The sequence below is a fragment of the Peromyscus eremicus genome, chromosome 2 (genome assembly GCF_949786415.1).
Source record: "Peromyscus eremicus chromosome 2, PerEre_H2_v1, whole genome shotgun sequence".
NCBI lineage: Eukaryota > Metazoa > Chordata > Mammalia > Rodentia > Cricetidae > Peromyscus > Peromyscus eremicus.
In genome coordinates this window covers 66,806,886-66,821,521 of record NC_081417.1, presented here as the reverse complement: position 1 = coordinate 66,821,521, position 14,636 = coordinate 66,806,886, and the positions used below count along the sequence as shown (strand labels likewise).

At 51.0% G+C, this 14,636-nt stretch overlaps 1 protein-coding gene across 1 annotated transcript in view; it reads left to right on the top strand.

The window, feature by feature from the left end:
* Gabbr2 (gamma-aminobutyric acid type B receptor subunit 2) overlaps positions 1–14,636 on the top strand; it is a 349,015-nt gene that overhangs the window by 288,045 nt on the left and 46,334 nt on the right. Inside the window, exon 13 of the mRNA XM_059254316.1 lies at positions 6,296–6,418. Within this exon, the coding sequence (XP_059110299.1) occupies positions 6,296–6,418 (123 nt within the window). The remainder of the gene's footprint in view (positions 1–6,295; positions 6,419–14,636) is intronic.

Here is a 14,636-nt window from a genome sequence, read left to right as displayed (position 1 = left end):
TCACAGGAACAGGAGCTGTTTAGGGACATGTAGGGTCCTACAGAACTGGGGCGGGTACCAGGTGCTCAGGGAAGGCTTCCTGTAAGAAGTGCCTGGGAGGAAGGGGGGGGTCATCGGGCAAAAAGGATGGGGACTGCACACCTCTAGAGGGTGCAGTGTGTGGGCCGTCTGATAGTGGTGGGAGGGAGCAGGCGGTCTAGAAGCTGAAAGGCTTGGCATGGCCGGGATTTAGGGTTCACATGGACAGGGTGCAAGGAGAGGCTGGAGGGGAAGGCAGGGGTGACATTAGGGAATCAAGGCTGCAGCTTAGGGGTCACAGGGACCTCTTTGAAAGAGGAAAGAGAAGCAGGGCTGGGACCCATCTTAATGATGGGGCTTTCAAAGAGTGCCTCAGAGGACAGGAGCCCTGCCTCCAGGCAGTAGAGAGCATTTGTCCTATGTTGTGGGTGACCATGGTGTCAACCAAGCGTGACTGAGCATCTGACCGTGGTGGGATTCCCATGCTGTCCCGTAAACTCCTATCACTGGCCAGACAGAATTTGAGTAGGCATCGGCTCCTAAGCTGCCACTCTCTCCTGCCTGAGGCCTATGACACCCTTCATCCTCAGGGCCACCACCCCATCCCCACTGTCAGAGCTGCTTTCTGAGACGCAGTCCCCACCCTGGCTAGATGGGATGGTCTGGGCCCTGCCTCCTCCCCACCCCCATCTGTCAGACACCCAAGCCGCCTCAGACAGGTGCAGGCTGCTCTGAGAGAGAGGGACACAGCGCTGCTCCTCCAGCCTTCTGTGCCCACAGTGCCTGTGACAGTTCCCTTCTGGGAGATGAAGTGGCTCAGCCGCCCCCGCCATTCCTGGTGCTGGCTATGGGTTCTAGTCCGGTGGCTGATTATGAACACAAGCCATCCAGCTCAGGTTGCTTGCGCTCAAAACTCCGGGGATATAGCTGAACGTCAGTAGTTTCTAGACTTTCCCAGGTGATACAGTTGTCCCTCAGCTTCCTCTTGGCAGTGGGTTCAGAAACGCACACACACACATACACACACACACACACACACACACACACACACACACACAGAGGCACACACGCATGCGCACACCACATCACCCAAAACAACCAAACCCACAGGTGCTTGGGACCTTTGTATAAAATGGAGTGCTCGTCAGTGTACCCCACCCATCCTCACACACCTACACTGTTTACAGTACCTAATGCAATGCAAATGCTGTGTAAACAGTTGTTACACTGTATTGTTACAAGTCATCATAAAGAAGATGATCTGTACATTCTCAGTACAGATGCAAGCACTGCGGGCCTGCTGCCTGGTGAACTGCCTTGGTTGGTGGAATCTGTGAATGTAGCAGAACAAAGGACAACCATGCTGATCTACAGCCAGAGCAAAAGCCCTCTGGCCTGTCTTGGGGCTGCCCAGTGTGGGCTATCCTTGCCTGGGAGCCTTAGCAATGCAGGCTCTGGGGCCTAGCCAGCCCTATGGAAGCAGGGTGCTGGCACGGGACCCAGGCTGCCATGCTTGCACCAGCCCTCCTCAGAGCCAAGGGGTGCTTGCCCAGACCCTGCTGCTCTGCAGCTCGGCTTTGAGCTGCTCTACCATTAATGCAACACTACCCTGGTTTGAAAGAATCATAGCATTGATTCCATGTGCTGCCGAGTGGGTTATCCACATTGTCACCTACTCCCGTGTTCCCTCGGGTGACTGCAGAGAAAGAACACACCAGCTTTCAGCAGCCCACTGAACATTTCAGGAAAAGCTCGGGAGTTAGGGGTGCACGCATCCCCGAGGCGCAAGGATAGGGTGTCTCCAGGGACCACAAGCTTAGGTCACATCTGACGGCGCTGCCCAGGGCCAGCACCCAAAGCAGGATGCACTCCCCTGAGAGGAAATTTAGCAGCCTGTCCGAAGGAGGGGCTTCTCTGACATACAAGGCCCCCATCACCTTGAGGGGGGTACTTCTTTTTTTCTGTTACTTTTTTTTTTACCTTTTAAAAAGGAGGTGACACTGTCAGGAACAGTGGATGAAACATAGGATCCTTGGGAGTATGAAGTTAGACTGTCCCCAGAGACCTGGAGGACAACTCTGGGAAGACCAGTGGGGAAAGTGACATCAGGGGTGTCGTGAGTCACAGACAGGAAGGGGACAGTCTTCCTGCACAGGAGTGAAGACAGCTTTGCCCCTGGGGAGGAAACTGATGACGGCAATCATACAGAATCACCTCTACCCAGTTAGCCAGGCTAAACTGTCCACTTGAAAACAGCTAAAATGACAAACTGTGTATTTTGCCACAATTTAAAAAGCCAGTAAAAGTCAGGGCATGGTGACTTCTGCCTGTAATCCCGACACTTAGGATGATGAAGTCAGAGGATTGCCATGAGACCAAAGCCAGCCTGGGCTAAATGGTGAGCTCAAGCCCAGCCTAGGCTACTGAGTGAGACCTTATCTCAAAAAACAAACAAACCAAAAAAGCTAATACAACAAAACAGACCTTGGTCATGTAAAAACCCAACCCGTGGTGGGGAGGGTTGCGGGGAACCTCACGGGAGCCCCTGCTGCCTGCCCTTCAACATGATCGCCAGGGGGAGGCATGTTTCCCCTCTCTACCTTCCCCTCCTCTGCCTGCTCCAGGAACCAGCTCTAAACCCAGAGGAACCCCTCTGAGGACATCACACCCTGGTGGTGTGTTCATCATCCTTGACCTTTGCCACAACAAAGCCAGTGCCCAGTTCTTGTTCCCAAGGCCAAGGCACTTGCACACTGTGTTCGTATTGCTGTACGACCTTCGCCACCATCCATCTCCAAAGCTCAAGCGGAAGCCCCACACCCGTTCGCCACCAGGCAGGCCCCATTCCCTTCTGCAGCCAGGGACCACCTTACACTGCCTCCCTCTGAGTCGGACACCAGGCCAGTGCCAGAACACTCAGTGAGTGTTTTGTATAACTGACCCGTTTTAGTGGGCTGCTGTTGAGTCTGGATTCTGTTCTGAGGATCCCTTCATTTTCTTCCAACAATAGGTACACTAGATTTTCATAAACATAAAAATGCAATCATGTGCCTTTTTCATTACTGTCTTCCTACATCTCCCTTTCTCTCTGAGCTCCCCCGCCCCCTCCCTCCCCCCCCACCCCCGGGGTGGGAGGCCCTCCCCAGACATACATGCAGGCTTCACCTCACGTGACCCTATTGTCACAGGCACTTGGGGAAAGAAACCTATTAAAGAGAGCATCGACACATGGTGACTTCATGTTCCAAATTCGGCATTCTTATAGCATGTTACTATTTTTCTGAAGACCAATCATAAAGTCTTACATTGAGAAACTTATTACAGCCTTCCTTCCGCCTCTCACTAAGCAAAATGAAGTGTGGAAGGAGGCAGTCGCTCAGGGAAGGAACCTTCTGTTCTGGGGCAGATGTTTTCTGAGGACGGATATATCTTCGCTCTGTCCCCAAGATAACACAAGCAACAAAACATCTAAGCAGACAGTCACCTGGCTCACCCAAGGAGCTGCCATAGGAGAGCTTCCAGCAGCTGCCTGGACAGTTCAGCTGTGAGAGACAGCAGGGGCAGGGGGCAGGATGAGGCAACATCAGGGGTCCCTCCATACTGTTCTTCCCCGGAAGGGGGCACTTTGGAGCAGAGAGTAGGCCCTGCTAGATCAGTCAGGACCAGTCAAAAATCTGAAGTCAAGCCGAGTGTGACAGCACATACCCGTAATGCCAGCTCCTGGGAAGTTGAGGCAGGAGATTCCCATGCTCAAGGCCATTCTGGGCTACAGAACAAGACTTTGTCTCAAAAATTTTAATTTTGAAGGTTTGCTTTGTTTTTAAGCAATAAAGAATGTTCCCCCGTTTTAAGCCAGAGGCCAGCCAAGTTTCTTCTGTAAAGAACCAGGTGGTAAATGCTCGACCTTGTGGGCCCTGCTGTCTCATTTACAGAGACTCTTCTCTGCTTGACAAATGAAAGCAGCTGGGGACAGATGTGCACATGGATAGATGTGATTACAGTCCCCTAAAACGTTGCCTACAAAAACAAGTGGTGAGTGAATTCCAGGGTCTCTAGCTCCTGCTCAGGACAGCAGTTAGAAGTAACACTGACAAGAGCTAGCCACTTCTGGCCTCTGCCTCTGCAGACCAGTTACCGTACGTACATCTAATGTGAATTGTACACTTATCACAGCATTTCCCAGATGACGGAAGCAGCTCAGAGGGACAGGGACGTATCCAAGATCCCAGGTAGTTAGTCCACATCAGACTTAGATCTGGCTCTAGAACCAAATACTTGGTCATTGCTGGTACCTTGATGCCATGTGGCAAGCATGTGGCACTGTGACCCACTAGCTCAGACAGGCAGCAGGAGATGATATCACGAGCGTGGGCAGAACCCAGCGAGTTGGGGCTGGTACTAAGAGAAATCTAGAAAGGAAAAAGAGAGAAACCTGTGAGCACGGAGAAGTGTTCTCTGGGGCTCTGCATGTAGCCAAGACGGCACTACTTCTGCTCCCTCCCCTGCTTTCATTTCTTTGGATTGTTTTGAATCATTTTCTTTGGCACTCTGTCTGTGGTGTGCACAGGCGGGTTTGTTCAATCTTTCACTCTTAGTCTTCCCCATTATAATGCATGCTCACCAGGATGGGATTCTGTTTTCACTGCTGCATTCTTTGTGCCTAGGACAGAGATTGGCCCCATGTTGGTACTCAGTAAATATTTCCAAAAAGAAATTATCAATGTCCTCATATTCTTGGGGCCTTTCCACCATGTGTGGCTTGGTAGAGCTGTTTAGTAGAGCTGAGGTGTAATGTCACACTTTGCCCCTAGGTGTCACTGTCCTACACACAAACACAGCATCACTAATGATCAAACCCAGAATGGTAGACAGGTACCATTCCTTGGGCATCTTCTCTAAGCAGACCCCACAATGAGTGCCTTCCACACTTCATCTCATTTGATTCTAATACCAGCTGTGTCACTTGGGGATCAGTGGCCCTCTTTATCCAGGAGAAAACTGAAGCCCAATACAGTTGAGCATTTGGCAACACCTGGGGTTAGAATAAGTTCTTTGTCCATTCCTCTGTGCCACCCTCAGAGGATGAAACATGAGCCTCCTTCCTCCTGTCTGTCCCTCTGGCTGTCACTACACAAGCAGCAGAAAAGGGAGGCAGGATTCCGTCCGGGGCCCACTGCCCAGTGTCATCCCCACCTTCCACCTTGAGCCTTTTGGGGAAAGGGGTTTGCCCTAGTGCACCAGTGAGAGGCAGCCCTGGTCTCCAAGGTCGGCTGAGCTCGCACAGGGCGTGCCAGAGGCATGAGGTCCTGGGAAACTGCTTGGGTTCACACTAGTGGGAGAATGGGAAGCACCCTGAAAGGTGAATGTCCTGGGTGCATGCAGAGCAGGGGCCCCTTCCTGCCTGTCCTGAGCCCCAGGCTCCTGAGACACTTTCTCAAGCCTGGTGAGGGGTTGTCTGGCTCCCCAGAGGGCAAAGGTCAGGCCATGTTCCCACAAAGCCTCAGCAGTCACCTGACACTCGGAAGCTGAACACTGGGGGCCGGGCAGTGCCCCGCGTTCCATCCCCGGGGAAAGTTATTGGTGTGAATTTGATCGGCAGCGTTGTTTGTTTGTTTTTATATAGCTACAGTGAGGCTTCCTGAGTTATTATTTCTCCTTTAGAAATGGCCGTAATCCTTAAAAGTCGGAGCTGGTGATATTTCTCGAGCTTACGTACAGCTTTGTTTATTTTCCCATTAGTCTTTTCCAGATGGACTTCATGTTAGCTTTTGTTTATGTGGTGGCTAGGTGTGAGGAATAAACCTGCAGTCTGAAATACGGGTGAGCCTGGTCGCTGCCAAGATTTGTCCCCAGGCCCCTCCCTGTTAGCAGATGGACAGTGGAGTGGAGGCAGGAGGATCAGAAGTTCAAACCCACTCCTGGCAACATAGGGAGCTGGAAGCCAGCCTAGGGTGCAGGAGAGTGTGTCTGGAGGAGGAGGAAGATGGGCTATGAAGGGAGAAGGAAGAGAAAGAAAAAGGAGGAAGAGAGGAAGAGAGAGGAGGAAGTAGTTAGCCAGACAGTAATGACTGATGACTGACAACTAAAGACCCAGAGGGTGAGAACCACCGTGGAGCAGAGATTAAGAGTGGCCCGATCTCAGCAAGCCCGGGTGCGTGTTTGGGTGCAGCCTTGACCATGCTCAGGCAAGACCTTGACTGCCAAGCGAAGGCTGGGCTGCGCTCCTCCTGACTGGGCGGCTCTCATGTCTGCCTCTCTTTGCTCTTTCTCTCTGCAGATCATCAAAGACCAGAAGCTGCTTGTGATTGTGGGGGGCATGCTGCTGATCGACCTGTGCATCCTGATCTGCTGGCAGGCTGTGGACCCCCTGCGGAGGACGGTGGAGAGGTACAGCATGGAGGTGAGAGGTCGAGGCAGGAGGGAGGCTGCAGGCGCCATGGGGACACCCAGACATCACGGTGGTGGGCTCTACACCACACCATTTCCTCTTTAACTCCACCTCCTTCCATTTGAGACACAGGTTACTGCAGGAAAGGCAAATAGAAGGTACCACGGAACAACTTAATATTGTATTAATAAATGCGAGATTAAGGGAAAAGGTTGGACTACTTAAAGGAGTATGTAGTTGTAACCAGGGAAGCGCCCATGTACCTGCTCACTCGAGTGAGAAATTACACAGCTTGTGTCCCACCTTTAAAGCAGGGACACACACTCTGAGAGCGCCTGCTTACTGTATGATATTCAAGGCAACAAGCAATGGATTTCTTTCCACACGTTCTATGTTGGATGTTTGTTGTTAAGATAAAGAGCCTCACAGAAAAGTCTTGTGACATATACATTGTGAGCCAGGCCTGGCAGCCCAAGTTTGTAATCCCAGCACAACGGGGGGTGGGGGGGGATCCAAGGTCAAAACCAACCCAGGCTATCTATGGGAGACCCTTTTTCCCTGCATGCGCACGTAGGTTTTAACTGTTTTGTTCAAAGCCTTGCACTGGTCTTTGTGAGGTGCCCCAGTTTGGGGAGCCTGAGTCCCCTGGTGTCTGCTGGCTCTTTACGCACACGAGTGAGCTTGGCTTTGTGGATGCTGGCTGGCAGGGGGTGTCTACTGTCATCTCAGTGTAGCAAATTCCAGAAGACTCTGAGAATATCCACACCCCTGGCTTCATTATCAGGGGAATCACTTTTTTACAAAACGTCATGTGTCTTCTTAAACTAAACCAGAAGTGGTGGTTCTGTGAACTGGGGACAGTGGTTTGTGTCCTTCAAGCAAACAGGATGCCCAGCCACGCTTCGGTGGGGGGTGGACTGGGGTTATTCAGCCCAGTGAGGAACCGTGCAACCAGAATGTCATTTAGGAAAGAGACTGGAGACCTCACCATTCTTGGCCTGCCTCCGGGGAAGGTGCCTGAGCGACAGAATGGCGCAGTTGTGCTTGTGGGTCAAAGGGACAGTCGCCAAGTCACCCAGTCAGACAGGCTCTTCCAGGCCTGTGTGGAGATACATCTGGTTACCACTCATCAGGCACAACTAACAGAAGAACATGGTTCACCCACTCAGTGTCAAGGGGGTCCCTCACCCACCCCTCAGGATAGAGAGGTCAGAAAGAGTTGTCCCTGGGCAATGGTGACCGTGACTGTAGCTGGTACCATGCACTATTTAATCTTCACTATGGTTCTGGAAAGTCTATGCTGAGCTTACCTTCATCCTCCCGGGAAGGAAGCAGAAGTAGGCTGTGTACTTACCGATAAGCTAGCGGGTGAGGGGCCATGCCACCACCCACTCTCTGTTCCCTGAACCCTGGATATGGTCTTTGCAGTCACACAGTTACCTTAGAGCTCTGCGCACGGGCCACATGCCTGTGAAAATGGGGGGGAGCAAGAACCTGTCCATCCCATCCCACAGAGGAAGACTCACAGGTCAGGGAAGACAGAGGGCCCGGGAAAGCGGGGGAGGGGCCAAAGAAAATGAGACTGAAGAGCCCAGGGAAGGCTTGAGCTGGGGCAGGCCACCGGAGACCAGGCCCAGGGTGTCCCTGAAGGATGCATCCTTCCCTGAGTCTACAGTGGAGTGAGGATGAGCCAGGGGTCCTGGGGCCAAGGCTGCGGCAGGGACAAGCCTGTGGGGTTGGAGTCAGAGTGGCAGATTCTGGAAATGGGAAGTGTGTCCTCAGGACCATTAAAATGAAATCCCTCTCTTGCCGCCCCGCCCTGGTGGCTGAGGGTTTGCTTACCCGGGACTTTCTGCCCTCCTGCCTGTCTGCCTTCAATCAATGGTGCCTCTGCATCCAGACCTGCCAGGTTAGTGCTCCAAACTGTCAGCACAGATGAGGAAACTGAGTCTGGGAGGGACAGGATGCAACCCAGGGCCATTCGGCTTGTCCAAGCCCAGGTCCAGACTGACTCTGCTCCCACCTATCCCACCGCCACCCCCGGGTACCTGTTGAAACTTCTCACACACCTCTTTCTGGTACATTCCTCTTATTCTGCTCAGATTTGGGGCTTGCCCTGTTGCTCTGTTGCCATGGTAGCAGAGCCCTTTGATGTGTCAACCCACAGCAGGGTCCCTATAGTTTCCCAGGAAGGACACTAAGCTGTCCTGAGGTTTCTCCCAGACTGCCTGCCAGGTACAGCTCAATGCGGTAATAAAACAATGAATCCGGGCGGCGGGACGGCGGGACGCAGAGGTCTCTGTTACAGGGCCAGGCTTTTCAGGTCAGCCCGGAAGGAACTCTGGGCTGAAGGGAATTAGCTGATTGAAAGTCTTTGTGGTCTGTCCCTTCCCCTGCCCCCACAGCACCTCAGTTTGCTCTGGGATCTCTAACTCCACTACGATCCAAGCTTTTATCAGGGTCCTGCTCCCTTCTGGAACCTTCTCTATCAAATAGATGGCTTGAGCTTCAGCACCAAGGTCTTTTATTACAGAGCTGTGTTGCTGAGTCCCCTGGCCCTGTCGGACCTGAGCTGCCTTCCCTCCCCAGCCTTTCTGAACTTTCCTCAAACTCTGCCAACACTTAGCCTCAACGTCAGCCTCCTAGAACAGGACCACAGCTGAGCTAGCCCCAAACTGCCCAGCCCAGCACCCAAGGATATCTTCCACAGGGACACGGGATTCAAAGCTACAGCCTTGATCTCACAGTAGCCACAAGCTATCTGGGAGGGGACTAAACTCACAAGCCAACCTGCACAGTCCCTTCAGGGTGCAGTAAGAGGAAAGGCAAAGGACAAAAGGCTGGAGGATGACAGGGATGGCCTGTGAGCACATCTGCCCCAGAGACTGCACACAGGGCCCAAGGGAAAAAACACCCCCACAGTCCTACAGAAAGCAGCCTGATTCCCATCCACCTTCATTTTTATGTAATAAATATTGATATCACACCTGTCACATGCCAGGAACCATTCTAAACATGTTACAAATTCGAACTCACTTAATTTAAACCTTGTAACAGCACTCTGAGAAGTGAGCTCATGTTTTCCCTGATGAGAAAACTATAATATGCACAGAAAGTTTCAGTGAGATGTCCAAGGTCACACAGACAGTGAGGGATGCAGATTGGGTTCCAACCAGGGCAGTCTGCTTTCGGCCCCACTGTCCCTGCTCACTAGTGGGAAGGCTGCCATGGGGAAGGGATCTGAATTCTTTTTTTGCCACCTCACTCCCCCACACCCCCGCTGCACATGGCACCCTCAGGGCAGGCTGAGCATTTGGGCTCTGTGCCCACTATCCAGCCCCTGGCCTCCCTAAGTGCTGACAAAAATCATCATCTGAGGCATCTCTCCATTAGCTGGACTCCTTGGAGGTCCATGGTAACTGAGGTGTGGCCCTGCCTTCAGGGACTATCAGAGAGGCAGGGGAGACAGACGTTTGTGGCCCAGTTTCCCTTGACCAGCATGCTGGGGAGTTCGAGGTGCTGGGGAGCACTGGGTAAGGGCAGACCCGGCCTCCTAGGGTTGGGGACAGGACAGTGAAGGAGAGGGAAAGGGCTCAGGCAGATTCACTAGGGAAGAAAGAGTTCACTGGGTTGGCGAGGTACCAGGGGGCATGGAGCTATGTGTGGTAGGTTGGTGGACACACTGGCCCAGCCTGAGGAAACAGTTTGACATACACATGATCCACAGCCCAGTGAAGATGTCTCAAGAGGACAGTTATCTAGAGAAACCCCCACACTATGCCTGAGGGACTCTCACATGGATGTTCAAGAGAACCTAAGGCTGAGAGCACCCCTTTACCTCAGCAACACACACGGCAGCTGAACAGCAGCTAGACCGTTCACCTCAATGCAGATGGGCAAAAGCAGCCAGTGGGTTGGGGAAATGGCTCAGTGGCAAGCTGCCTTACATGAAGACTTGAACTCAAGTCCTAGAACCTACACAAAAGCCAAATGTAGCAGCATGCATCTTAAACTCAGCCTGGGCTAAGAAGAGACACATGGATCCCTGGAGCTCAATGGCTAACCTGGCTGGTTGAATTAGTTACCTGCAGGTTCAGTAAGAGACCCTGTCACAAAAAATAAGATGGAGAGTGACCCTCGTCAGCACACATATGCATGTGCGCACACACACACCCACACAGTCATGCACGCACGCACGCACAGTCATGCACGCATGGGCACACACATACACAGCAGCACAGCAAGACATGAGTGAGATTTAAAGCATTTTTTTCCACATACTTCAAGTTCAAAGATGGAAGCTATTTAATACTCTTTAAGGATCCATAAAAGTAGTGACACCATTTTAAAATAAAGGGAAGGCAATTGTTCATCTAAAATCTAAGATGATGATTACCTCTGGGTGGGGGTGAAAGGATGTCATTGGAAAAGGCACACAGGGCATGGAAGGTTCTGGCAAGATCACTCTTCACCTTTTGCAGACATATTTTATCTACTGTTTATGTACATCAGTTTAGAAGTTTTGACACTTCATTAATACCTTAGATGGGTTTTAGGTTTACAGAAAACTTTCACAAAAGTGCTGCATTTCCGTACCCTCCCGGCTCCATACGTGGTCCTGGGGTAGACATCCTCAACTTTGTGCCTTTGAGAAGACTTTCCCACTGGAGCCCTAGCATACGATCCAGTGAGGCCACTGTGGGCTTTGCTGCATTTGCAGTGTCCCATGGACACTGTCACAGGACCACACTGCACGGTCCCAAGTCTTAACCACCCTCCGTCCCCTCCTTGGCAGCCACTTGTCCGTCCACCCTCCCCTCTTCACAAGGCCACATTGCTGAAATCATCCAGTCTGCCAGCTTCTTTCACGTGGTAATGTGCATTTAAGGGTCCTCCACGTCTGTTCACAGCTCAATTTCTTTCTGTGGGTGATAAACCCTGTACTTCCCAGACCGACCACAGATCCTGCATCCTTCCCATCTCCCACAGCCATTTCAGTTGCTTCTAGACTTGAGCAGTCAGAGCTAATGCTGCTGTAAGCGTTTGTGGGCAGATTTCTGTGCAGACCTGCGTTCACATTCTCCATGTTGCATTGAATCTTCTGGGTCTTGTGCCTCGACATATAAAATTTAAAGCCAGTTTATTAATATCTGCAAAGTAGCTTTCTGCATTTGTACTTGTTGAATACAGCGCTAAATCCATAGATCAAGCTGGGGGGCACTGACGTCAACTGATGTTAGATCTTCTGTTCATGAACATGAAATACGGCCTCTTTGTTTCTTCAGAATGTCTTAAATTTTTTTCATCAGTTATCTAGAGTTCTACACACACACACACAGACACACAAGCAGCTACAGCAGCTAGAACTGTTCATTAGCACAGAGTTTTTGTGTTGATTCTTCAGGACATACTATCTAGAAAATAATGCTGTCCATGATAATTATTTTTCTCTTTCTAATCTGTATACCATTATTTTCTTTTCTTGACGTATTACATTAGCCTGGGTTTCTGTTGAAATATGTTAAATAGAATGGGTTTTTTTTTTCTTTATCACTTAAAAAAACTATGAAATAGTTTCGATGGGTAAAGTTGAAACTGCCATTGAGGAAGTAATAAGAAGGTAAATGATGACATAGGAAAGAGCCCAGACTGTGGGGGGCCTTGAGTGCTAAGCAGATGAATTTAAACCTCAAAATTAAGGAGATTTTGTCTGAGGAATAACATGGTCACATTTTTCACGGCTGTAAGGTGAGAACAGGTGGAGGGTGAGGCCAGAGGTTCAAAATGGCAGCAGTTCAAGCATGAGTTGGTGGTGACCTAAACCAAAGTGGAGCAAACAGGGACACAGAGAAGTGTGACATGTGGATAGACGTAGGAAGTGTATGTGACCAGACGTGGTCATTGACAGGGAGGGGGACACAGAAAGACAGCAAGGCATCTCCAGAGCCAGGCACAGGCTGGCAGATGTCCCAGACACGTGCTCAGAGCTCCTTGTGACATCTCAGCCACGCCTCTGCCTACATACTGATGGGAAGATTCCTTGTTTCTGCAATTCATATATACCAGAGGTGTTGATGAATCTGCCAAGGATGTTTGAAACGCTTGCAAAATACAATTTGGATTCTTGGCAGAAAGGAAAATAACGTTTCTTTAAGTGCCCGCACGGCTGGTACTCACAGTGAGAGTGTTGAATATACAGTTCTGGATTTCAGGGAGAGAGGTAGGGTGCGGACGAGACCTGAGTGAGGTCAACATGCAGGTGACATCAAAGACTCCAGATGAAGACCTCAACTCAGGACATAGGGATGGAGTAGAGTTGGGACCAAGGAAGGATCCAGGAACAGAGTGATGCTCAGCATCCAGAGATGTAGGCGGAAGGCAGCAAAGGACACCTGGCAGGAGACTCATGAGGCGGATGGGAGGAAAATCACATGAGTTCAGTGTCTTGGAAACCAAAAGAAGAAAATGCTTCAAGAAGGAAGTTTTGATGAGCCATGCCAAGTGCTGCTTTTAGATCAAATAAGATGAGGACCAAGAATTGACAGTGTGCATGTATACATTCACTCACATACACAGACAGAGAGAATTTATTTTTTCATTTGAGAAAAATGGTTTGAAATGACTTTCACGAAGCTCAGCTCAGCCTGTACTAATGATGTGGAAGTGGCCGCAGCCCTGGACAGAAGGGTTCTTTCTCCGTTCCCTCTGTAGGGGGCCATTCATCCAGCTGACCATCGCAAAGTGGGTTGTTGTTGTTTTTCTCTTTCTTTTTATTTATTCATTGTCTTTCACATCATGCATCTTGATCCCATTCATTTCCTCATCCCTTTGCATCTGCCCTCTGCCCCTGTAACACTCCCCTCCCCAATAAAACAAAATTTAAGAGAAAAACATAGGAAAAAAAACAAAAAAAGGAAAAAATTAAAAATCTCATCATGGAAGCTGTTGTGTAACACAGTGAGTCACACAGTATACTTCTCTGTCCATATATCTTTACTTGCAAGTAAGTGTTCTTTGCAGAGTTATTGGTCTGGCTTGAGGCCTCTGGTTTCTACTACACCATCAGTGCTGGGCCGTCACTGAGACTCTCCTTGGATAATCTGTTGTTGCCCTGTGTTGTGAAGATCCTCCAGCTTTGAGTCAATGGATCAGGCCCCTTCACATACTCCAGCAGATCATAGATGGGGTAGATGTTGGGGCGGGCCAAGTCATAACCCTGGTCTGAGCCTGGGCAGCTGCAGGGTTGTTCAGCCCACCAGCTCTCCCTTGTCCTCACCACCAGGGTGAGCTCTCCAGCATTGCATCAGCTAGCTCACCCTTGCATCAATGAGTGAGGTGTGGGGCCAGTTCTCCTCCTTTCATGCCCCCAGGGTCGGCTCTCCCTCAACCTACACCGTCAGGGCCACCTCTACTGTCTTGCCTAGGCTAGATGGAGGGGCCACTCTCCTGAGTGCTGCAGCTGGTAAGGGGCAGGGACAGCTCTTCCACTCTCATGACCCCAGAGCCAACTCCTCCACCTGTCTCAGGAGCTGATGGGTGAGGGGTTGGGGAGCAGGGAGGCAGAGGGCATCTCTCCTCTGCCCATGCCACCATATGTCAGATGAATAACGTGTACAGCTCTCCCTTGCTCACAACATTGGGGCTGGGTCACCCACACCTCTGACAACAGGGCCAGCTCTGCTGTGCTACCTAGGTGAGGAGCAGGGCCCGCTTTCCTGAGTGCAGCAGCTGGCAAGGGGGAGGGTCATCTTGCTTGTCCGTTGCAGTCAGTAAGGGGTGGGAAATAAGGGGAGCATCTCTCCCCCACCCACACCACCTCATGACAGATAAGTAGTTGGCACAGGTCTCCCATACTCACAACTCACCCACATCTCCTTCCACACCTCTGCCAGCAGGGTTGGCTTCATTGTGTTGCCCAGGTGAGGTGCAGGGCCTGCTCTCCTGAGTATTGTAGCTGGTTGGGGGCAGGGACAGCTCTCCCACTCTTGTGACCTCAGGGCCAGTTCTCCCATCTGCCTCAAGTGTTGATGGGGAGGAGGATGATATGGAGAGACACAGTGGAAACACTCACTGAGTGTAGACAAGTCACTGGGGGCCACTGTCACAGCACGCTGAGGTCACCACCCAACACCCCATGCACATCTGCTTCACTGGTAGGTTACAGTGAGTGAATATCACACACGCTGCTGTTGTCCATGGGAGCCATGTGTAGGAGACGCATTTGTAGAAA